At 37.8% G+C, this 25,297-nt stretch overlaps 1 protein-coding gene across 7 annotated transcripts; it reads right to left on the bottom strand.

Annotated features, from left to right (window-relative positions):
- KYAT3 (kynurenine aminotransferase 3) lies at positions 1-25,297 on the bottom strand (the record flags this gene model as incomplete). 7 transcript variants are annotated; one of them, XM_082287334.1, is made up of 15 exons in its annotated part: positions 1-594; positions 1,881-1,967; positions 2,391-2,464; positions 3,465-3,651; positions 4,230-4,319; positions 5,132-5,208; positions 9,109-9,229; positions 9,321-9,443; positions 12,159-12,245; positions 13,453-13,602; positions 16,279-16,423; positions 17,618-17,676; positions 20,848-20,948; positions 22,844-22,888; positions 24,991-25,242. In XM_082287334.1, the coding sequence occupies 13 exons, from the start codon at positions 20,944-20,946 to the stop codon at positions 532-534; spliced, it is 1,362 nt and encodes a 453-aa protein (XP_082143460.1). In that variant the 3' UTR covers positions 1-531. The 7 variants fall into 7 exon arrangements, with proteins under 7 accessions (XP_082143460.1, XP_082143458.1, XP_082143459.1 ...); XM_082287332.1 differs by lacking the exons at positions 22,844-22,888; positions 24,991-25,242 and adding an exon at positions 25,263-25,297; XM_082287333.1 differs by lacking the exon at positions 22,844-22,888.

Below are 25,297 nucleotides of genomic sequence, written 5' to 3'. Positions count from 1 at the left end.
AGCACTTTTCACTTTATTTAAACTGATGCAATTTCTGCAGAGTAGGTAGACAGGTATGTAGAAAGTCACTGCAAGTATCTAATATGAGCCATGTCTTAATCTTCCTCTACTGTAGGTTTTTTGGTTTCACAAACTACAATGTTTGTAAGTCTCTCTCTAGTTCCCATGCTATCTCATACCAAAAACACCTCCCCTTTTTTACTTGTAAGTTTTAAAATACCTATATCATTTATTTATTTATTTATTTTACACAGAGTCCTATAAATCTTTTCTTTCAGTAAAAGAAATTAATCCCATTGGGGTTTCTTTAAGAGAAAAGCAAGTTATTTCTAAAAGACTGAAAATAACCTCTGAGTTGCATTACACCTATTTCTGTAAATCATTGTTTTAACTCCTCAGCAGGTGGCAGCAAAAAGTTATTTACAATGTCATATTAATTCTGTAGTGTATTAAGTAATTTGTTCTTAAATTTACAGTAAAAAATCCCTACTATTAGACAGTTATACCATATGGAAAAGCTAATAAGAAAAATCAGCCTGTCTGTTTATTCCAGTTCTTCAGGATCACTTCAGCTGCATCTAGTGTGCTGTCCTTCTGCAAAACAAGGAACAACACTATTACTGCAAGTATGGATTTCTTACAAAGAGTCAGTCATGATTATATCATCTCAAATCAGTATTTGGTTGTTTCAGTTGCATCCTGTAAATATCCTGTTGACCACTTCTTCATTGACAGTTACTAGGTAGAAATCTGGACTACACAAAGAATTCAATGCTGATTCCTTGAAAATATTTATTAGATATATTTAAAAGATGTCATCTCAGCATTCATACTATCCCATTTAATGAAAGCAATACTTACATAAATTCGTGGCATTAATGCAGTGATGTAATTTGGCAGCTCTGGTTTGGAGACATGCTAGCACACTTTCCTAATCCCTGTGAGTACAGTTGGGATTTTATCTCCACGCAACCATGTTATGCTGTGAACTACTTATACATAACCCCTCCAAATTGCGTAGCTTGCCTCCAGCCTGGTGAGTCATAAAGGTAGCCTAACTTGAAATAATTAGTGCTGTTTATCAGCCACGTGTACAACCAGTAAGTTTCATCCTGGTTGTTACTGGCTCAGTTTATATCACAGACTTTACACCTCATCAAAAGAAGTAAGTAACAAAAGGAAAAAAAAAGCCTGGTTCAGGCTAAGGCTCTCATCTTTACACAGAACAGTTCAGGGTTTGCACATGTTCCATTATGCTGACTCTGTCACAGAACAATTGGGAAACATCTTAGAGCTTTGGGCTTATCAAAGTTTATGTACCTGTCCCCAAAGTCTTTCAGTCCTTTCAAGAACAGACATAACAGTAGGAAGAATATGTGCAAAGAAGGTGCTCACAAAATGGCAAAATTCAGCCAATTCACAGAAAAACGTGTTTTCTTTTGTAATTTGAAGCTCGTGTTAAACTCTTTATTTTCAAGCAAGCGAGCTAAATTTGAAGGTGACCGCTGTTTTTGCTGTTGGACACTGGGCATGGGGCACATACTCTGCTATACAGTTTTCTCTGCTCTGGATTATAGATATCACATTAATTGATAGCTTACCTGTCTCAATAATTTTTACTGTCACCACTGGTTAAGAATGTTTTTAAAAATCAATACAGTAAATACAGTTATTTTCTGCAGTTGCCCTTCTCAGCCATGCCACCCACACTGATGGTGTAAAGTCTCTCAGCAAAAAGACAATTGAAGATACTTTGTGCTGAATTTTACACCAAGCTTTCTGTTCCTAAAAACATTCAATACAAGAGATCCCAGGAAAAATATAACAGTCAGTCTCTTGCAGATTTCTGTACTGCATTGATTTTCAGGACGCCAGTTTACCTTAATGAAGCAAAAACGTATATATTTTTCAAATTGTTTCTTTGTCTCAGGACCACAGAATGCTGAAAGAGGAATTGCTGATAGCTTCTGAAACATAAAACAGAAATAGCATTTGCTTATTTAAATGTGTATAAAAAATCTGGTTTAAGCATGATGATTTTACTGTTCTATTTCTAGAACTCTCCCTCCCAACACGAGGGAAAGACAAGGTTCAGTTTTGTATGCACTAGCTAGGCCTTACTAAACTCAAATTACTTTTCTTAGGCAAAATATTACAGAGGTACTTCTGTACAACTAACACGTGTGCTGAAAGAAAAATGCTGGGATGTAGCACAAACTACAGCGTACATTTTCAACATATTTAGCAATATTTTAGTCATACCGTTATCAGCAACACCAAATATTTTGAATGAAACATCTCTACAACGTTATTTAATAACTACAGTTGCACTGCTCTTGCTTTCAATAGAAAAGCATTTCTAAAACTACAGTATGACTAAGATGTCTTACCTTAGATGTTATCATCCATTTGACAAATTTGTAATCATAAGGTTGTTTCTCATTTACATCAGAGAGATCCACATCTAAATTTAAAACAAGTATGTTGTAAGATTTCCTAGACTCCAATGGGAAGGCATTCATTAACAGCATTTTATTACAGTTAATACTTAAGAATGAAGATATATGTTTTTATTTTAATATATAATTTTTAAATTATAAGAGGTAAAATAGGCCAACAGATCAAACCTTTCCATTCTGATCTGAGCACTTGCTTTCCATCCAGACCAAATTCAGATATGCAGCTTGGAAGAAAGCAATACTCCAAGAAGTCCTGAAGTCTGGGCTATTGGGGGATCAGGGCCATGGAGGGTACTGAAGAGTGCATTTATTGCATGGACAGCAATACTCCCTGAAAATGCAGTTTTCTCATCTGTGAAACCAGAGTACCTAAAACTTTCTGACACATGATCAAATTGTGAGATCATGCTGTGTTTAAACATTTGTCTGAATGACAAGTCACATGTAGACCAGTTAGTGAAAAAATGTGGAACTAAAAAAACCTTCCCCTGTGGGAATTCTTCCTCTGAAGTTACCATAACCTGAATTTTCAAAAGGTTTGTAAATTGTAGTAGCATTTTACAGTGTTTAGAGATCAGAATGCTTCAAAAAGCCTTTAGGGTATGACTTCAGATTAAGAAAAACAAAGAAAGAAACAAAAAAAGACCAGAAAGAGGAAAATACAAATGGTATAAACTCAAGATATTATCCAGGTGCTTGCCTCTCAAACATTTTCACAATCACAGACATTTTGAAAATAAAAATGTTTATCTACCTCCTTTAGCCTCTCTAAAAACTTGTCGAAGCTTTGCAAGACATGGACAAGAAGTTAGGATCACAAATTCTTTGCTGAAGCTCATAAAATCCACCTTGCCAGCTAAGGTGAAACTGAAAATTTCAATCTCAGTTAGTACACCTGGCAACGTTATCCACACATGAAATGAGAATATAGTTTAAAATGAAATCTGCGCTTTCAGATAAATCAAATTTACTTTCCACACACTCTTTAATAAATTTTATACTGACTTAATGTAGAAACATCAACAATCATAAAGTATCCTCCATCTGGAATGACAGGCTTTAGTCCAGCCTCTTTCAGTAGCTGAGCCATCCGATCACGCTTGCTTTCCAGCTCTCGAGACAGCGAGTAAAAATAGCAGTCTGGGTCATCCATGCGCTTATAGTCTATCCAAAATGCTTGTGCCAAAGCCTCCTGGAAACATAAGGTCCAAAGTACTCGTGAACACTCAGTAAACTCACAGACACTCACACACTTCCTACTGAAATCATGCGGATTTTTCTTCTAGCCCTTATTAAGAATATCAGCACACAAATTACACAAGCTACATCTGTAATCTGTCTGTTACTTTGTGCTTTGGCAACACCCAAAACACCCAATCTTTTGCTAGGCCCTATCATATACAGAAGTCAGAGTCCTTGACACAAGGGTTTACAATCTGAATTGAAGTTCAATTTAAATTTTTGATAATAATGTACCATAGAATACTACATACTAGTAGACAGAACTTTCATTTGTATTTGCTAGGAAACCACTAAGATTGTCATGTTTTATGCAAGAAGTAGTTTGTAGGCGAAAGATGAAAGAATCTGCAAGACTGTTGGGTTTTTTTAAATGTCTGGTGAGCTGATCAAATTTTTTTCCTCTTCTTATACCCCAGAATATGTATTTTGACAACTAAAAATTCATTGTTGTGATTAGTGTTTTATTACAGTGAGGCCAACAGCTTTCTTACACCAGAAAACAACCTCCTCTGCCCCATCTGTACCTACCTGTAATGGAGTTGGGCAAGTATATAGTGTATTTTGGTGAACAACTTGCAAATGCTTAATCAGGTACTCAGGACCAATGGACCAACCAAGCTAAGGGAGGAAAGCGTGCATATATTATACTTAAGGGCAGTGGTGCTACTAAAAGGTAAAAAATCATAAAAAATTAGCCAATGCCTTGAGTTTTTCTATTTTAAGAATTTCTTTTGATAAATAATGTTAAAAAGAGCTGGTTTACACAAAGTTTGGTATATGATACCTTTAAAAAATGTGGATTTGAGACAACAGTTACAGTTTCCCTTATCCCTATCTGTGATAGGATGCTGAGCAAACTTCTAACTCTTCATATAACAAGGGTTAGAAATCAAACTGAGCTTTTATTAGGAATGTTATTTCTAATCAGTTTAGAACCTCTCCATCTCTTAAGCTCCTGTGTCAAAGCCAGTTTGGACATAAAACAAAAGCTTACTACTGAATCATATATGCTGTGGTTTAGTTTGAACACAAGTGATGAAGAAGAATTTAGTTGTCAAATAGTTAAATGTTTTTTGTTTACTTTCTGATACATATTTAAAAGTCAAGATGGGAAAACTGGGAACTCAAAATATCATAATATCCATGTTTTCTCCAAGGAGCTTTACTGACTTTGAACAAATCGTACTGTGGTGGTTTTTTTAGTAATTTATGCTCACAAGAGTTTATCAATTAAGAGACAAGAAGATAATTAAGACATGGGTGTTAAAGATAGGTAATTGCTCCAACTGAATGGTATTGTCACATTTTGGAGACATGGAGATTTGCCAGAAGCTTTCAGAACTCAGGTCATAAAAACAGAGGCGTTTTTAGAGTAATAAATGCATTCTCTTATTTATGTAACTTAACTCATTTATATTGATTCCCCTTACCTTCCAGCCAGTTACACTGTATGTTTTCCCAGCACTTCCTATGGTTACTGTTCTTTCCCACATACCTGGCAACGTAGCTGTACATAAAATAAAATTAATTTGGTACAGGTGCACTCATATATTCCATGCAGTTTGAAGAACTACACTGCCCCTAGCTCAGAGCTGTATGTTCATTGCAGCATCTTAAGCAAACAACAAGAATATTCTAAAATTATAGCAATTGTAACAAATGAGAAAGGATATATGGGCCAGTGCTTTTTTAGCATAAAAAAAAAAGGTACAGATTAATGAAAGGAGAAAGAAGAGACAGAAAATAAGAGGTACAGTTTGAAAACTACATATTAGTTATCCTCAGCAAAAATGCATAATTATCCATAAGAAAGATATGACCTAAGGAGTGGCTACCCATTCACCTCAGGACAGCTTATTTCTGATGCCTGATAATAGCACTATACACAGCATTAACTCAGGCACTGCAACCCACCTTACTAGAATTGTCCAGTTCAGTGTCATTGGCTGTCTCAGACATCAGAAAAAGAAAAGACTTCTAAGACTTCTAATCCAGAACCAAACAACAGAACATCAGAAAACTAGCAAAGTAAATAAATTATGCTGTATTGTACAATTTGAACAGGCTTGAGATTGACTGACAATAGCAGTTAGCTAAAATATCTGCAAGTATTAAGGGACCCACAGAGGCCTGTCTCTGTCTTTGCAGTTGTATCTGATAGGAGACCAAAATCCTTTGTTTCTTTTCCAAGGAGATGACACAGCAAAGGTCTCTTCCTGTAGTTTGCAAATATTTTTCTGTATACAGCTTCTGCAAAGCTCTATTTGGACTCTAACTCAATTTTAAGAGAAACAGATAAATCTAGACACACATAAGTCTGAAACTCAAAGTTAGACAAGGTTGCAATTGCAGTAGTCACCAACATGTGTCTTCACCTCATTTGTATACTAGAACCACTACCAATGAATCGGTCAGTTGCTAAATCCTCTCTCTAGCGAGACCAATGAACAAAGATTTTCCAAACTAAACCACTGAACTTCACAAGGAAGTTTTTGCAGCAGTTATCAGCATTAGACATGGTATAAGTCTTTCAGTTATTTGAAAACATGTATTGCAATTTTTTGAGCAAACTTACCAAGAAGAAAAACTGAACAGCATGAAAGACTGATGTTCCTATTACCCTACCCATACTCAACTACTGTGTGACCTTGAAAAGAAAAAGGGAGTTTGAACAGATGTGTCTTCTACCAAGCTAGGCCAAGAGTATAGGTCACTTCCTAAAGGCACCCAAACTAGCTCTCACAGACTGCAAAAAGAATTGGCTTTCAAAGCTAATGGCCTTCAGCAAGTCTGTTTTGCCTCACAGTCACAGGAATTCAACCTTGGAGATAGAATGTGACAGCATTTCAAACAATAGCAGCAGTACAAGGGCACAGAGAAAGAAGCAGCTCCATTGCTTTTAAAAACAAGTTAAAAATCGAGAGGGAAATTTCTCCATGCCCTATGGCAACCATATATGACATCATATGACATCATAACCAAGTCTGACTACAATTTAAAAACTAATGAAGTGCAAACTAACACATATAATAAGCCTGTTACCTGGGATGGCACTTAGCTTGTTGAGTGGCTTGTTCAGAATCCTCAGTTAAGAGGTGCAATCTCTAAATCTGTCAGTGCAACCCTAATCATTATGCAGAGGAAGTCCACGTTTTTACAGAAGTCAGATGATGAGAAATATGATGAAGTGTTCTATGCTACAGAAAACTGCTTCAGTGACAGCACAAAGACTGTACTAATTTTATGATCTGTGGCTAGCAACCACTGCTAAATTGTATCAAGGAACCACTATCAGATCCTGTAAATTGACGCAATATCCATTTTGTATCTCCCACAAAAAAGTGTCACTGCATTGGATAGAATATGCAGAGGTTATTATGGAAACACAAGAGTTTATAAATAGTGAAATAACACACTCATTTTTTATTGCATTTTTTTGTAGACTTAAAAATACTAAGAAATATGAGAAACTTAAGTAAATAAAAACCCAGGTCTTGTTTCTTTCACTGAAATAATGCTATTGTTTATAGTGTTAACACTGAAAGTTCTAGAGCATTTTTAACACTAAAGTTAAAGATGATGTCATGGGATCTGTTAGAGAACATGTACCTAAACCTAGTTGACTAACTTCTTAGGCTTTAATTTGCTTTTTCTTTATGCAGTATTTTTACATTTTATGCTAAATTACAGAATGCCTTTTGTTCTACTGGAAATGTTTTGGTTTGAAGCATTAAGATGCTGATGACAATGGAGTTACTGAATCTTAAGAATTCGCTAGTTGTCCATAAGATGAAGAGTAACTGTCTATGTTTGGCCCTGCTGCTGCTGAAAAGGGATTACTTTACACCACACACAGAGATTTTGATTCTGAAGACAGCCTTGTATGAAATGCTAAGGCCACAAAACACCTGCTAAGCCCATGTAGAAATCTTTAACTGACTTCACTTTACAACAGGGACACATCAGTTACTGTTAGGTAACTTGTCAGGATGCAGTGACTCAGATTACTGTCACATTAATGTACCCAAAACCTTTTCCTTCTTCCATGTCTGAAGGTCTTCGAGAAGGAATCACTATCAAGGCAACCACAACAGCCATGGAATTAGGTCATCCTCAAAAGAGACTCAATGTACTGCAGCTGGATGATCAGCAACTGTGCAGCTGAGTTAACAACTATTACAAGATCATTTAGATATAATTTTCTTTCTATTCATAAGAATCTCTTTTTACAATAATGTAGTCCCCATCAATGGATAGTTTCTTTTATTGCTATTCTACAAACATGGAATTGAAGCATTGAAGAAAAGCATTCAACCAGTGGCAGAGCCAGGAAAAAAGGCAAGTCCTTTCATGTCTAATTTATACTTACGTCTTGATTTCATTGTTTAATCTCAACTATATGCCTCTGTTGCACACGACTGAAATGTACCTTCAATACAACAGTAAGTACATCAGAACAGGCAGTTCATGCAAGATGCTACCATCAGAAACAAAACATCTGTACACATGAGAGGGAAGTTTTGGACTTTTCAAATACATCAGCAGAGCCAACTCAAGGCCAGCACACTAGAAACTTTCACAGAAATGCACAGCTGCAACATTATAGAACTGGTGTTCAAGTAAGGAAAGGAAAGTAACCTGCACCAGATTAAATTGTTCTGAGACAGTGGGACTGATTACAGTAACTTCAGTGAAACTTGGATCTAGTAGAACAAGAGGATCAGGAACATAACACCATTTGTTTTTCTGGTTTTTTCTTGCAGTGGCGCTTTACCCCTGTAGCAACACTGCCTGAAGATTCAACAGGCTTTCATACTGCACTTGCAGTGACTTACTTCACTGAATTCAATGGCCATTATTTAACCCTGTCTCTGCACTTCAGAGGGACAGTGCTCATGCACTATCTCCACAATGACCTATATACTATTTTTTAGTTTTTATAATTAGTGGAGCAAAAATAATTGTGTTCCCTGTTGTTCATTTCCCTCACTGATTATCTCTACAAAGCTTTGAGAAGGAAGTTCTAATTCCTGTTCCTTCTACTAGCTCTTCAGCAAAGCACTGTCCAATACACATACAGTACCAGCAGCTATACTTGTCATGGCCAACAAAGTAACTGAATAGGGATGGCAAATTTATATGATCATAACTGACTTACAAGCATCACTCCCACTGGTTTCTATGGATATCTGCTCCAAAGTCACTTAAGAGCTTTGGAAATTCTATTTGGAAATTATTCTTTAAAGTACTTTTTTAAAAAAGGGAGGGGCTCTCATCCTTAGAACCTGAACATTGAAAAATATTCAAAGCTTGAATTTTGAGGTTCTTCCAGCAAGCATTATCCTTGGGAGACAAATTCACAGCATCATTCCACAACCACTTCTAAGATGCCACAAAAAATCAGTACCTATTTTAATGTGTTTATTCCCTTTATACACCAGCCATTCATACACCTCATCGCTGATGCACAGGGTGTCATGTTTAATACAGAGATCAGCTATTACTTGGAGCTCTTCTCGGGTAAACACCTGGGATACAGAAAAAGTAAGGGACAATGCATTAATCACAGGATTTAAGGCAATCTTTGAAATTAAAGTGGTGTTAAAGCAGGACTCTTACCTTGCCTATAGGGTTGTGTGGGGTATTCAGAATAATTGCTTTTGTTTTGGAATTAAATTTATTTGCAAGTTCAGCAGGATCTAAGACCCAATCAGCACTAGATGCAGAGTTTCCATCATTTTTCTAAAAAAAGAAAACACAAACCCCAAAACTACAATAAGTTTATACATTACTTTAATACATGTTGCGGCCTAAAGAGAGGTGCTCAACTTACCACCCTTAAACACTTTCATAAACATATGTGACAACCTATCCAATTTGTCTTGCTAGGAACAGGCAGGGAGGCTAAGAGCAAGGTAAACTGTTATGACAGTGGCTGTCCTCTCCTGGCCACTGACTGTCTTAAGGCCCCAGCAGGAATTGGTTTCCAGGATCTCATTGCACACCTGCTGATTATTACAGCATGTAATGCAGAAAGCCCAGTCACAAGGTCAGGAGAGTTTACAGCCTTGCCAGACAGTAGAGCAAGTATGTGCCTGGTTGACTGGAAAGACTGATCACCACTGGAGATTCAAGGTCTTTTCCTCCTCCTTGAACTAATGAAAATGGCCAGAGTTAAAAATCTGCACAACTGAGGCTTTGGAATTTATATACTACACAGCACAAGTGTCCCTGAGGTATTATGAATGGAGAAGAAGTTTGGGCCAGTGGTACAGAGAACACAGGAGCATGGCTACACTACCCTTCTGACACCTACAATGACTGGGAGAGGGCCAGACTGAAAACAAGGGTGTGAAACAGAAAATACTTGGAGGTGCCCTGTCATTCAAAACATCCCTAGAAGGTGGGCATCCAGAGGAACAGTCTCACCTACTCCCACTATAGCCCCGGAGGTTCTGTCACTCTGTGTCATTCTGATTTCATGGTGTTCTGTGTTGGTTTAACATAGCCTGGTTTTTGGTGGGGACGGACAAAAAGCTGCTTGAAACTTCTATGTCTGGCACAGAGCCGGTTGCTGAAGGCTCTGACAATGGGCAGGTTACTAGCCCAATTAGACAAGTTGGTAACGCTTCTGTGATGACATATTTAAGAAAGGAAAAACCATGGGAAGCTCTCTTTTCTTTTCCTGAGGGGTGGTGAGGCAGCTGCCAGGACCCATCCCGGCAGGGGCTGTGCAGCTGGGGCTTTCCTGAGGCCGGGACCGCACGGCTGGGGCCCTCCGAGGGCCGGGACCACGTGGCCAGGGCCCTTCTGAGGCCGGAGCCACTCTGGTGGTGCCGGCAGGGACCACATGGCCAGCGGCGAGAGACGTGGCGAGCAATTCCCCAATGCGGAGCCCAGATGAGATCAACCTCTCAACTACAACTTACAGACACCAACTCTCTTCCAAGTCAGAGAAAAAGGAAAAGTGAGGACACGTGAGGAAAACCAACATGGCAGCACCGTGGCCAGTGAAAAAAAGGAGAGGGAGGAAGTGCTCCAAGCACCGGAGCTGAGATTCTCCTGCAAGCCATGGTGAGGATGATAATACAACAAACTATTTCCCTATAATTCATGAGGTGCGTGGAGGGGTGCAGGGATCCATGCGCAGCCCGTGAAGAAGAGTACTCACGCTGGAGTGCATGGATGCTGAAAAGCTGTAATCTAGTGAGGAACTCAAACAGGGAGAGATGACCCTTGCTTTTAGAGATAGAGGAAGAGAGCCTTCACTTCCAAACTAGAACAGCTCATCCTTAAAAGACTAAACCTCACGAACTAAAATGACCCACGCTAGGCAGTTAAGGGAAGACTGCTTGGCCTGTGGGAAGAATTCACATTGCAGCAGGTTCAGGTGGGACTGCTGCTTGTGGAAGCTAAAACCATGCTAGAAAAGTTCACAGAGAACTATCTCCCATGGGAAGGATCCCACAGCACAGTGGAAGAAACTCTCTTCCTTAAGCATACTGAAGAAAGATTTTTAAGAAGTGAAATACTGACCAAAACCCCATGTTTTTTCCCTTGCACGGTAAGGGGAAAGAGGGAGGGACTGGGAAAGAAAGGTGTTCTGAAGATTTGCTTTGGTTCTCATTACCCTTTTTACTTTTAATTCTGTTAATAATCTTCTTTATACTGTTTAAGTTTTGAACCTGTTTTGCCTTAAAGTGGGTGGGGTTTTTTTCAATAATCTTTATCTCAACTCATGAAAATGAAGTTTTCAATTCCCCCTCCTCTGCTCAGCTATAGCAAAAGAAAGTAAGTAGATAGTTTTTTCATGGGTGCCTGGCACTTAGCCAGCTTCAAACCACGACACATCCCTACAATAGTCCTGCCCAAAGAGCCCTTCCCAAGCAAGGATGCCAGTTGCACAAGGCACAGTTCGCATCCAGAACAATCCTTGCAAGCTGTGGGCATAATGCCAGCTGTACCAAGTTCACAACTCGCAGCCTTTTTAACAATAAAGGAAGCAGTGATTCTTGTATGTATAGCAAATATGTCTACTGCACGATCAGTCCTTATTTAGCAAGCATATTTTGGAAAAGAAACTGTATTCTGTCATTCTGCTGAAGGGATCAGAAACCAAATCTTTTGAAAACCGACTGACAGAAAAATTGAACTCATATGTGATCCCCCTTCCATAATTTGCACTGAAAACTGAAGAAAGCAATTTTAATCAGCTTTCAGAATGCACAAATTAAAGCAAATAAGAAATATTGTTGCACCTTCTCCAACACTAATAAAATAATCTGTTTTGGATTATCATTGTCTCAGACTTGCACTATAGCAATCGATCTCATTTTTATGTAATTTGAAATGATGAAAAACAATACAGAAAAGCATCACATAGAAGGTGTTCATCAAACTGTACTGAATATGGATGAGAAAGTTTATATAATCAGTAGTTTTTTAAAAGTTACTCACACATCTTAGTGGGATAAAAACAGGCTTTGCACCCGCCATCTTTACCATTGGCTCATAACAGTCATAAAATGGCTCTATTATTATTACCTGAAATGAAAATCATCAGTATCAGAAACAAAGAGTTTACCATGCATGATACCATCATATTTCTACATTTACCTTGGTAGTATAACTTGATAATGTTTCTGGCACTCCAGATGTAATGTTATAACATTGCAGAATATTCCTCCTTTCAGAGTATAACACAATAATGCCCTCAGGCTAAGTATGATAAGCACTACGTATTTTTGACAACATACACAGGTTGTTCTTCTATAGTTTCACATTACAACTATTGAGTTATAATAAGAAGAATGTTTGAGTCCTACACACAGATTTGAAGGTGCAAGGTAAAGATGCAAAGATGGGAAATAGCAATGGCAAATTACTGAACCACAGCAGAGCTGCTCTAATTCTGCCCATGAAATGCCAAGATTTCCAAGTATCTAGAAATCTCAGAAGAACAGTTAAGTCCTCAAATTTTATCAGACAAAAATTCTCAGGTAAAGAAAGAGGACAAATTCAATAAAACCTGCATAAAGGCTAGACAATAGGAAAACAAAACAGACAAAAAAACCCACCAAAAACAAAGGCTAATAGAACTATTCCAAACAAAAGAGAAGTGACTATCAGAGCAATAGAAAAGCAAGATGAGAATACAATATACAAGTGAAACAAACAAAACACTGAAAGCAAAAGACAAAAAGGTTTTGTCCACTATGGACAGAAATATTTCTGTAAAATGACTTTTATTATCATTGTCAAAAAGGCGGACATAGTGATGGGCTGAGTCATCACAGCTAGTACAGTAAACTAACAAGCCTTTCTGCTATTCATGCTGCTACCATGCAATGGCCCAAAACAGAACCTGATACACAATGGTTACCCAAACACCAACAATTCTTTGTGCCACCCTTAGTTGTCTGTTGCAGACAACAGCCCACATTTTCTCAAATAAGAAATTAGTGTGTATTGTGTCACCTAACAGTAACAGCGATAAAGAAACTGCCACAGATATCCTACGTGTGGAAAAAAACGTATTTGTAAGTTGATGAATGATAGGAAGACATCCAAAGGATAGTCTCCTAATCACAGCTTCAGAAACCATAAATTAGATGTACAACTATAAAAAATCAAACTAATGGGGACAGAAAGAAGCCCCAACATTAACTTATATTTAGAAGTGGACAAGTAAGAAAAAGAGAAAGATTCTCATGTCTGCGAGTATATGTGAATACTTCCAATAATAACTTACTTCATCTCCCTCTTCAATTAGTGCCTGTATTGTACTAAAGAGAGATCCATAAGCTCCCACAGTCACCAGGATATCTGTGAGAGGATCTATCTTTCTTCCACAAACCCGCTCATACACTTGAGACAAGGCTTTCACCAGTGATGGATGTCCCTGTTCAAAACAAAAAAAAAGTAACTGATTGGTGTGTTCCTGACAATGTATAAAGCCTGTGTTTTGACTTTTTTCCACATGTATCAAACTATTATATTGTGAAATACAAAAATAAAACAGTGTTAATGGCTGTTAACAGGTATCAGGGTATGAACTTTTGCACGCTAGGAGAATGTTTTCAATTTATTTGTATCTACTAGGAAATTATTTTTCTATCTGGTGCTTTTTAATTTCTTTTGTATTATCACATCTCGGAGTAGGTCCAGGTAGCCTATAGCAGAGCAAGGACAAGAAACAGGAGGAGAGACGGGAATACTCTGACACCAATTCACCCTCTCCTCCTTCTGAGTCTCTTTCGGCTCCTTTTGTTTCCTTCCTTATCTTTCAACTAAAAGTATTTGGTGCAAGGGAGATCTTTTTATTTTATTTATATATGGCTGATAAACAGCACTTGTGATCAAAATATTTATTCATATAGTCACACCCCAAATCTCAGAGTCCCCTCCAGGGACATGGCAGTTAACATACTCTCCTCAAAATGTGCAAAGAACAAGAAAACAAACGTGCAACAAAGATCATATACAATATGGAAATAAGAAGGCAAAATTCTGTTTATTCAGGAAAACTGCAGGATTCTTACTTTAAAGATCTTTTTCTTTTGGGATACCTGGTCGAAATAGAAAACAGCTCCTTGAGAAAATGCAACTATGTAACAAAAATCCTCTCAAATATTGAACATTATACCTCAACACACAAGGCATTAAATCATGCATCTTCTGTAAACAAAAACATTACCATAAATTAAGGCTTACAAGTCATTGCTGATTCAAATGACAGCCATTTCTTGCCATGAGCCCGTCAGCAAGACAGGAATGCTGCAGCACCCAAGCCACATCAGGCCACTCTACAGCCCTACAGTCATTGAGAACTCCAAGTCAGCTGAGACAAAGGCTCAATTATCAGATGGATCGGCATCATTCATTCTCATCCCTCCCACGTGTGCTACCACAAATACGAAGTACAAAGGTTGAAGATGGGAACATTAGTAAAAATTCCTCTTTAATTACTATCTGCAGTATAATATATCTGTCAACATTAATAATTATCATGGGAATTATCAAACCATTTAGATATAAAGAACAAAGTGACAGGAATAAATACTGAATAATTGCATGTGTTAGGAAAATTATATTTATGCTTGATTTGCAAATAGTTTTAGAGAATCAGTCTGTAAATATTTCTCAGAAGGTAGACTTGACCTGGTTTCAGCTGAGATAGAGTTAATGTTCTTCTCAGTAGCTGGTAAAGTCTGCTAAAGTACAGCAGCCAGACAAGACTGCAGCCTATGTTATCTGTAACCTTTTCCACTGTGCCAAGGCTCCTCCAAAACCTTGTCTGCTTGGTGAGAAAAGACTTTTCAGATATCTTATTGTGGGTGATAAACATACTAATGCTTAGCCCAGAAGTTCACTTAATTCAGGATATCCTTTGTGTGTATCTGACATAAAATAATTGCTTTATTCTTTTATTATGTGTTTGTCTATCTCTATGTACGTATCTCACACTTGCAGAGACTCTTTGTACATAGCTAAAGGTCCCTGTTGATTTTGTGGCTTAACCTCAGACCTGCCGTGTCACCCTGGAGCTGCCCAGTGATGACTGGGTCATGTCTGGCTGTGGTTAGCATTGCTGGGTCTGACCTGTGGATTGACTCCTGGCTTGATCTCAGGTGAGCTGGGCTGCCTCAGCCAGTATCTCTGGGCATGCCTTGCTCCCTGGGGCCTGGCTGCCCAGACTTCCACTCTGCTCACTGCGAGAGCTTGTCCTTTAAAAAAGTGCTGGCCACCACTGCTCCCTGCCACTTCTAATGCATGCAGACTCTCAGAGAACAGGCAAAAAGTTATGCTGGAATATGCACACAGGGGTGCCAGAACTACCAACACAGGTGCTGGCCTACTGTGCTCTTTTGCCCCTGTTGCATAACATGGTCAGCTAGAAAAATATTAGATAGAGTCCTTAGGGTCTTGTAGCAGTCCTGACATGATTCTCATTTGGGCAATACAGTTTATCACAAAACAGAATACAGACAAACCAAACAAGGAAGTGGTCATACTGAAACAGTGATAGTCCACTGGAATACCCTGCATTGGACAATGATAAATGCCACATATTCACACCTGGCTCAAGACACAAACTCTACAAGCCAGCCAGCTTACAGAATGGGTAATGAATATATTCCAGGGGCAAAAACTTCTTGTTTTCATCCCTTCCTAGTTTCCACTGAAACTTACTAAGTTCTCTTGGTGAATCTCTTCTTGATCCTAGAGGTGCTGTCCCAAGTGGTATCAAGTATTTTTTTCTCATTCTCCCATTGTACTGTCTGATTCATGTTTACACCGACCAAAATCAGAGGTAAATGTATAACCTACACTCTTTAAACAGAATCAACTCCTCAGAGACAGTCTATCCCACATCTGCTCTACCATTTTGCTCTTGCTTCTTGTCTTGAAGAAGCCTACACAGAAGAATTTCAATAGTAACAGATAAGGCTACTAAGATCAACTTAATTTGGGATATAACACTATGATCTACAGATAAAACTAACTTAAAGTCAATTTTTTTTCCCTGTAGCACATTTTCCACTGAACTTGGCTCTTCAAGTTCCACAATACTTACAAAGCCTCGGGTGTATTGGTTCAGTCTGTCAACTGCTGCTACCTTTGCCAGCTCTTCTTTAACATAGCTGGGAGGGGATATATCAGGAAGGCCTTGACCGAGATTAACAATTGAGGGATCTGCTGCCACTTTTGTAAATTCAACCCTGGAGGGAAAAACATCTTAAAGTTAACATACCAGATAAAATTATCTTTTAATTCATTATCATAAAAAGGCAAAAAAAAAGTATTTCAGTTTGCCAAATTTACAGCAGTGGGAACGGGTTTAAGTAGAGTGCTCACATGGAGAGCTGAGGGCTGAAATAATGGTAAGTGACCACAGGAGGCAGAGGGCACCCAAGAAAAGGTTTATGTTCTGCATCTACAGAATAACTTTTCTGCCAGCAGAAGTGTGCTCAGATGTGCACATACATACACAGTTACTCTGGATATAGGCAGAAATGGAATACCAGGCACATTAAATGTCGTAAAGGTTAAATTCAGCCATCTGAAGGTGTCATTTAAACTACCCAGTCACCTTGGAGTGCTATTTTTAAGTAATTTTAGGCAACAGACTGTTTCCAGCTGCTTATTAACTGTTCCTAGTAGCCTGCAGGATCCTTGAACAATTTTTCCTTCCTCCCTTCACAGGTCATCTTTACATTTTACTCTTTCCTCCCTACCAAAATGTTAACAGGATTTAAAAAACAAAACAACCCTCCCCCCATCATAACCCTCCCCACATAGCATCACAGTTCTGTCAAAAATGAATAAAAATTGCTAAAAATTAGCTTGAGGCTGAATAATCAAAACACCTTGTATACATGTACACACAACTAATACAACACACATAAACAACTAATGTAAGGCCAAAATAATGTTTTCACCAACTAAGAAAATTCCGTATTTATCAGTGATGGCAACAGTGCTTTAAGACCAATACCTAGAAAAAGATGTATTAAAAATAATGACCTAAATTATAAAGACAAGTATAATGGCTTTTAAAAAAAAATCTGACTTGCTTGGTAAGCACAAATCAGGTGTAATTGAAATACATTACTCAACAGAATTACCATTTAAATTTGAAAATCAGCTATACTACCACGCCCATGAGTTAAACTTGTCTTATGTGGTTTAATAGATGAAGAGAAGCCCAAGCCTAATACTTAGAGCTCAAAAATAACAACTAATCATACCTTTAATTGAATTTCATTCGCTGCTTCTGAACAGGTGCCAAATATATTCCAGCAGAGATAGCAACTGCCATGCATCTTATTATTGGCAATAATTATCTTCTTGAAAGAAAATACATCAGCCAAGGACATTTTTCTGAAATTTGAAGATATTTTCCTCTTACTTACCACACATTGCTATCAAGGCCTTCAATTCGTCTTGTATTTTTGTGTCTGAATGGCATTGTCTGCAAGATCAAAATATACAGACAGAAGGTTTTGTTAAGAAAGACAATGTATGATATTGTTGGATTCTGCATGAAAAACCTCATTCATGCTTTCTCAAATATACTGTTGCTAGCTGAATTCAGTAGTTACACAAAATTATAGACATGTTCTTTCATTAAAGCTTCCATAATAGCTTGAATTCAGACTAACAAGAAAATACACAAAAACGTCCTAAGTTCTCATTCATCATTATCTAAATCCACTAAACTTTCAGCAAGGATGGAGGAGGGGCATAATTTAGCTCAAAAACTTTAAAAGATGACCTTAAAAAAAAAGTGTACATACTTTCTTTTTCTTTTCTATGATATGCTAACAGCTTAAAGACTGTGCTATTTCTAGTCCAATTCCTGTTCAATCCAGTTTGGAAAGCATGCATTTGCAATGTAATTTTATTTGTTAAATTCATGCATAAGAGGAAAATAGCACAGACATTTCCTATTTTCACTCAGATTTTTAAAACTTTAAAGTATCTACCTTAGAGCACACCAAAACCACATCAGAACATATTTTTGCTGTATATTCAGACCTTCAATTAAGGTATTGGAAAACTTCTGTAAAATAGGTTTGCAATGACTACTCTATACAGAGGCAGAGAAAAACCTACTGACAATTGTGATATTTTTAAGCTAAAAATGGAAAGGAAGTTAGGAAAAAGAAAACCAAATTTACTTCTATGTGCAAACAAAAAAGGTTTAAGTTCATATCTATCTTTGCAAACTAGCTTGATACCAAAAAAAATTACATAGAAATTACATAGTCACTCAGCACCCCAGACACTCCTGTTTCTTTGAGTCAAGCTACTGATTTGTAGTTACTTTAACCACTGCCAGCTGTGGTATTACTACCAGAAAGATTCAAAAACCGTATTCTAGCCACCACACTCCAAGAAAATGTCTGCATTACCATTACACTCAAGTTTCAACTTTGAATCCATGGAAATGACTCCCATTAGACGCAGTATGCAGCAGGTCCATGTTTGCACTCAACCTGCTTACAGTTATGAAGCCACCACATACATTGTGATATGAAGAATGGGAAGCTATAAAATTATACAGATACTTCTCTGCTCCTATGTCTTCTCAACAGATCTGATTCTGACCTCATCTGTGTGACATGAACACCAGAGGAATCAAAACCAGGACACCTCTTATTTGTCCTCAGGAAGAAAACATTTAAGATAACTAGACAGGTCAAGTCAGATTTTTTAACATAGAACAAGAGGGAGTTAAGGGAAAATCCTGACTAGGTAATCTGTATTGCATTTGTTTTAAAACACACATATTTTTTAGAAGAGTAACCCAGTTTTACAGTGGAGGTCTTGGTAAATACGATTAATGTTTGGCTGTACTTTTAAAAATACAAACAACACAGTACTACTTACACTAAGACACACACACACATCTTTTTTTACATGCTACACTACTTCTTGTAGTGGAAGGACTAAGACTCACCTTGAATCCTGCTAATTAACAGTGAAAATTCTGTATGCTCCCATGAGTAAATTTGTTCCATGGACTACTTCTTCTTAAATTCCTTCAATTTGCTAAAAGCTAAAGGCTTATCAACTGCAGGACTTTTATAATTAACTATAATATAAATCTTAACTGCACTGAGTAACCTTCCCTAGCTAAAAATGTATTGACAATAAAATAAGTCTTTGCCTTACTGTTCTATACTATATAAGTTTAAATATTCAACAATACAAGTCTTTCTATTTCTTTCTTTCTTGTGCCTTGGAACTAGTTTTAAAACAGAATAGCAGGACCTGCATTAGTTTTCAGGTTTTCACAGATTCAGGTTACAGTGGGGTTCAGGTCAACCTCACTACTTTGGGGAAGCCAACTAATTAACTGAGATTTTAAAATGAAACCTTCAATGGCCTTCTTTTTCCCAGAAGGTCATGACAAATGTTAAAAGTTTTTTTCTTTCAGCCCAGTTATGTCATCGCCTGATAATCTCCAAGCCATTTCTAGGTGCAGGGCTAGGATTTCCATGAGTCAAAGATGGGTGTTACGCAGGAGAGCTCAGTCTTCATCAAGCTCTAACTGACCTTCTACTTTCCCTAACACTTTCTAACAAGGGAAGCACCTGATAGAAAGCCAGGTGCTGCTTGTACTTATCTTTTTGCTTAATACAGAAAAACTTGTAATGAAATTGAATGGCAATAAGTTTAATAATGTTGGAAGCAAATACTCTTACATGGTACATAAATAAATTGTAGAATTCAATGTCAAAAGCTACAACTTCAGCCAACATCTTAAGAAAAATAAAAATTTAAAAAATTAAAACACATTTGAGGACATTTAATGTGAATATCCAACTCAATTAAATAGAATAGAAATACATATAGCATATGAAAAACTGACTCAGGCAAAGCTGACCTGCAAAGTGGCTTGCACACTAAAAGAAACTTTTCATATGGACAAAATATGTTACAACTGTCCAGTATAATGATTCAAGCATCTGTTCTGAAGGATCTGGTATGTGCCTTAGTTGACCCAATTTGCTGACTAGATGAACTGGGAACACAATTTACATTCCAGTGTTCTATATGGAACGCAGAGCGTCACCTCCAACTGCCTGCCATGTTTCAAAGCTGTTTTCTCTCAACAAAACTGGACAACTTAAAACGAAGTTACACAATCTTATAAGCAGTTAAGATGGGAAACTGAGAAGATTCTATACATAAAATTAAGTTTGAGGTACTTATAGACCCCTTGTTATTGCAGCATCAAGAAGCAACATTACTCTCATATCATTAAAGGAAAACTGAGATAAAAAGAAATAAATTTTCTTACCAAAAGCCTGTGATAAAGCTGAGACTGAACCTGTCTCCTGTATCTCAAGCTTCTCTCTAAAAGCTAGGCAATCTTTCTGATATGTGCTAGATGTGACTTTAAAGACTGAAAAGTACACACAAAGCAATAATCACCAAATTCTGTTACGCTAGTGTGGTTAATATTTGACTGATTCAAATATCTTATTTTGTTTTTAATAGTAAATGTTTTTATCTATAACAAGGAATAAAGAAAACACAGCTAATGCATATATATTTGCAACATTGCAAAATTAGTGCATCTCTAAAATACTGCATGAAATGGTTTTCTCTATGAAGCTGAAGGAATACTTACTGCAGAGGCTGAATGTTTGATGGATCTGGAAAGCAAATCTGTTCTTAGCTGGCATGTTCTAATGCCACGGCAACAGAAGTTTCGTGAAGCAGGAAACATGCCTGCATAATAAATAAGTGACCTGAAAAACCTTACACATTCTAGGAATGAGTTCCTACACATCACTAAGCAATTTTAAGATAAGATCCTCTCCTCTTCCCTCTAGTGATTTTGTTCCAATTAAGTAAGCACTAGTAAATTACTACCTCAGCACAGCTGTAAGCATAGAGGATGATGCTCTCTAACTGACAGGGCTGCAAGATGTTTCTGAATGTCATCTCAAAGGAAGGTTGCTTTATTTGACAACACTGACCTTCTTTTCTTTGAATAGCAACTAAGACTAAATGAAATTCAAGCTTCAAAGTCTCTGTTAGAATTCTAGTGAAAATGTGTTTGTGTAATAAAAATTGCTATTAAACTTGCCAATATAGACAGAATAGAAAAAGAGATTAATTTTTAAGAAGTTACACATCTTTAAAACTGGTCTCCATTTCCAAGTCATTTCAAATCAGGTATGCTGAAATCAGGATAATTAAGATCACCAGTCACACTGGAGAGGGAGGCCTATGCACATTATGTAACTGCACTAAGTTTTGTCACAGTGCCTTGGCAAACATTAAATACCTCCCATGGCTGAAAACAGCTAGAAAATACATTCTCTGTAGAGTAACAGATCATTCACTGACTGGAGAAAATGTGTCCTGTTAATTAATAACTATAAAAAAAGAAGTAAGAACTGGTACTTCAGGCAACTATTTCCAGAAGATATTTTAAAACATAAGTATTAGATGACATTGCCACAATGACTGGAGTGTGTTAGAAATCTGTAACTCACAAATCTAGGTCAGAAACACAGTAGCCATAGCATTATAATTATTAACTTTGTTTTCCATAGTTTACTCATTAAAGGCTATATAACTCCTGTTCCACCCTGATTTGACTACCTGAGAAGAGGAAGAGAACAACAAAAAAATACTATTTTTATTAGAAGCAAAGGAATGCCATTGTCTCTTAAAATAATACCGTGCAAGCCTCGCAAACAGAAAGAAAAAAGTTAAATTAATACCACAATAAAATATTATGTTTTCATTAAGAATGCTTTTAGTCCAACAAGAAAGTGTTTACACTTATTAATTAATAGAAATGGCCAAAGATGCCTCATTGAATAAGTTTCAAAAGTCTGTTGAGTTTGCCTTTCTCTTAATCCAGTGCTACAAACTCAGTCTCATTTCTGAAATTAGGGTCTTTCTCACACAGTACTGAGTTGTGGCTAACTCAATTAGACCTTCAAAAATACCCCCATAATCCCATAGTATTTAGCAATCTGCAAGTAAACAGTTGATGTTCATTTACAAGAAGAAACTGCTAGTCTGAGGACTAACAAAAGTAAACAACAATTAAATCTTTGACACTAATCAGCAGATACTCTGAAAGACACAGAAGAAACACATGTGTTTTTAAAAGACCTGAAAATCCAGTTTAAGTGACTTCTAATAATACCACTTAGCATATTCAAGGTTATCTTTGGGAACAACTATGCAAAATCAAAAAGATTATGAAGGTCTCTATTTCTCTCCTTGTTTAAGCTTACAAAAACTACTTGTGTAACATAATGATACTATCTTAAAACATGACCATGACAATGGTGCTATTCCCCAGGGTCAGACCAACGACAGCATTACTCTTGCAGCCCGCTGTGAACACTTGCAGTAGTTATTTAGCTGAGAGAGACAAACATGCATATCTTTGCCTGTTTCATTTTGTATTGAGAAATAGAAAAATTAAATAAAAAACTTGCAAGCCTTACACGCAAAACTAACTTGAAAGTTTTGTAAGAAAAATTATTGACTGTTGTAAATATTTCCAGCATTAGCGCCATGGTGCATGGAAAAACAGAACCATTGTTCGACACAAGGCAATCATACAAAAGTGCCCCGCGGCATGAGCAGCAGCAGACCTGTATAACTATGGCGTGGTCAATCTCTGCAAGCACCTAAAATACCTGAAGAAAAAATTATAACCACTTTTAATACCAGAGAAATGTAGAAACTGTGAAAACTTTATGAGGAACATAATGGAAAAGACTTTGCTCAACAGGCTCTGTAAGAAGGGACATTGGCATGTAACACTTCTCCCACCGTTTCTATCTTTGTGACACTTTTCCAGTGAAAACTGAACAGCATTTGTTCAGAACCAAGAGACAAGACTACTGGCCATTAAATGAAAAAGCCTCCTATAAAATACTTTTATGACTTTTTTTTATTTCTAAAAATGCCTCTTCCCTCATCTGTAACTGAGTGCCTCCACTTAAGCTACTCTAGGATGTAAAGGGAAAGGCCTCCTTAATATAACCAGATACTCTACCACACACTGATCTCAAAAAAAAAAAAAAAAAAAAGAAGAAGCAAGGCCCACTCACTTTTTCCAAACACACACATTCCCACTATAATTTTATATGGCATGTTAAGACATACCACAAGCTAAAGAGAATTATTTCCTGTTACTTCTAGGATGCGCTCTCAATGATTACCCCTGTATGTGTTTTAGCACAACCAAGTATGTGTAAGGCACATCAGCGAGATGGTTTATAATGTCCTAAGCTAAGTTTTTATCACTGGGATACAAAGTTTCTTCCAGATCAGTGAAGTTACACAATGCTGGGCAGCTACAGAAGTACTGCAAACCCCGTTTCAACTCTCCAAAATTTGTCAGGTTCCTCAAACACAGAAAATGCACTGATCTTTGTGGGGAATTAAAGGTAATATTAATTTCTTTCTTAGTCTTATTAATGTTTCTTTTTTCAATTTTGGAGCCAGACATCAACTTTTTGGCCAAGAGTCATGTCTGCTAAACTCAGAAATTAAATTAGGAATTCTTTTCATCCCATTTAATTTTCAGTGCTCTGAAGCATTCATGTAGTCAGTCCTCCTGGAATTCAGGCTTGCATATCCGTAGAGAAAACAGGAAAATTAACATGTTAGAGGAAAAGGGATAACAAATGACTACTCCTGGAGCTTTCTGTATTTTTAGGGGAGTGAGAAGCAAGCAAGGCTACCAGAAAGGTCAGTGCAGTAAATGTTTTTTAGTGGGACTAGTAGGAAGACACATTCTGGTTGCTAATGGGGTTGAAACTCAGGTTTGGTGACTTAAACTAGACTGGAAGATACAGCTGGACTTTGTAATGGGAAGTATATGAATACATCTCTGTACTAACAATTATTTAGTTCATGCTGTGCTTTATAACTGTTCCAGCACAGATACAATCTCTGAGCTGTAGGCTCTTCTGCTCCCTTCACAACTGCCCAACCTCCTGACCATACAGCACTCTGACCTTGGGATGCTGCTGAACCTCTGGGGCATTTTATGAAATGTTAAAATTTTGTAATTAGTTGATTATTCTCCTTTGAAACAAAAGGCCAAATGCTGCTGTTCCTTCATTTTTTAGTTTCAGTTATTCCATCTCTATAAAAACCATGTCACAGAGCTTCAACAACTTTTGGTTAGACGGCTTAAGCTGTTGCATTTTTTCACATAACAAATAGTCTCATTTTACAAGTGACAAACTTTACTAGAAACACTGAAAGCCTGTCTGCCACCACAACAATGTTATAATGTAAATATAATCCCTATTATGTTTGTGTTGTGCTTAGTATTTTTTGGATATGCAAACCTGGAAAATGTTACACCTTAGCTAAATGCTGTAAAGCCTTTGAAGGACTGTCTCTTACTGTCTAGAGGATGAAAGCCTTGGAGAAAGAAAAGGTGCCAGCTTACCAGTAGAGGCCTCTCCAGAACTTTTTTCCTACCATCTATAAGCAACAGATGGCTTACTGGGTCAAGAGAACTGTTGTCAAAATCACTGTACTCAGGGAAGTTGGGCAAGGGCACTGAACTTAAAACTTGCTGTACGAGAAAGATATATCATAGTAGTCAACATTTTGTCATTTCTTCTTCCATAATCTACAAGGAATGGAGCAAACTGTGTGCGGAGAAATAAATTTTACCATATGGATTAAGGAGAGGGACGAGGTTGTGGGGTTTTCTCATACTTTTTTCCCCCTCCTAGAGCAGCTGTACCATTTTGCCACTCTGTATTGCACTTACGCTCCCACCCTCGCGTGTCTTCAGCCTGCAGCACTTCCCGTGTGCAGCACAGAGCTGGGGAGGCCGGAAGCTGCCGGGCACCAGCACCGCCCGCCCTCACCCACAGGCCCCGCGGTCAGCGCGGGGGTTCCTCGGGCCCGGCCCGGCCGCTCCGCGGGACAACAAGCGCGGCCACCCCGAGCTCGGGCTGGGAGCCGCCTCCGCCGCAGGCGCTCGGCAGAGAGAGGCGCCGAGGGCAGCGCCTCCGCCCCGGCCGGCGCCGCCACACTCACCGCCCCGACACCGCCTCCGCCGCCCGCCGCGATCG

This window comes from Coloeus monedula (genome assembly GCF_965178545.1).
Source record: "Coloeus monedula genome assembly, chromosome: 9".
Lineage (NCBI taxonomy): Eukaryota > Metazoa > Chordata > Aves > Passeriformes > Corvidae > Coloeus > Coloeus monedula.
The sequence above is the reverse complement of the archived record's forward strand: the minus strand, read 5'-3'. Positions and strand labels throughout refer to the sequence as shown.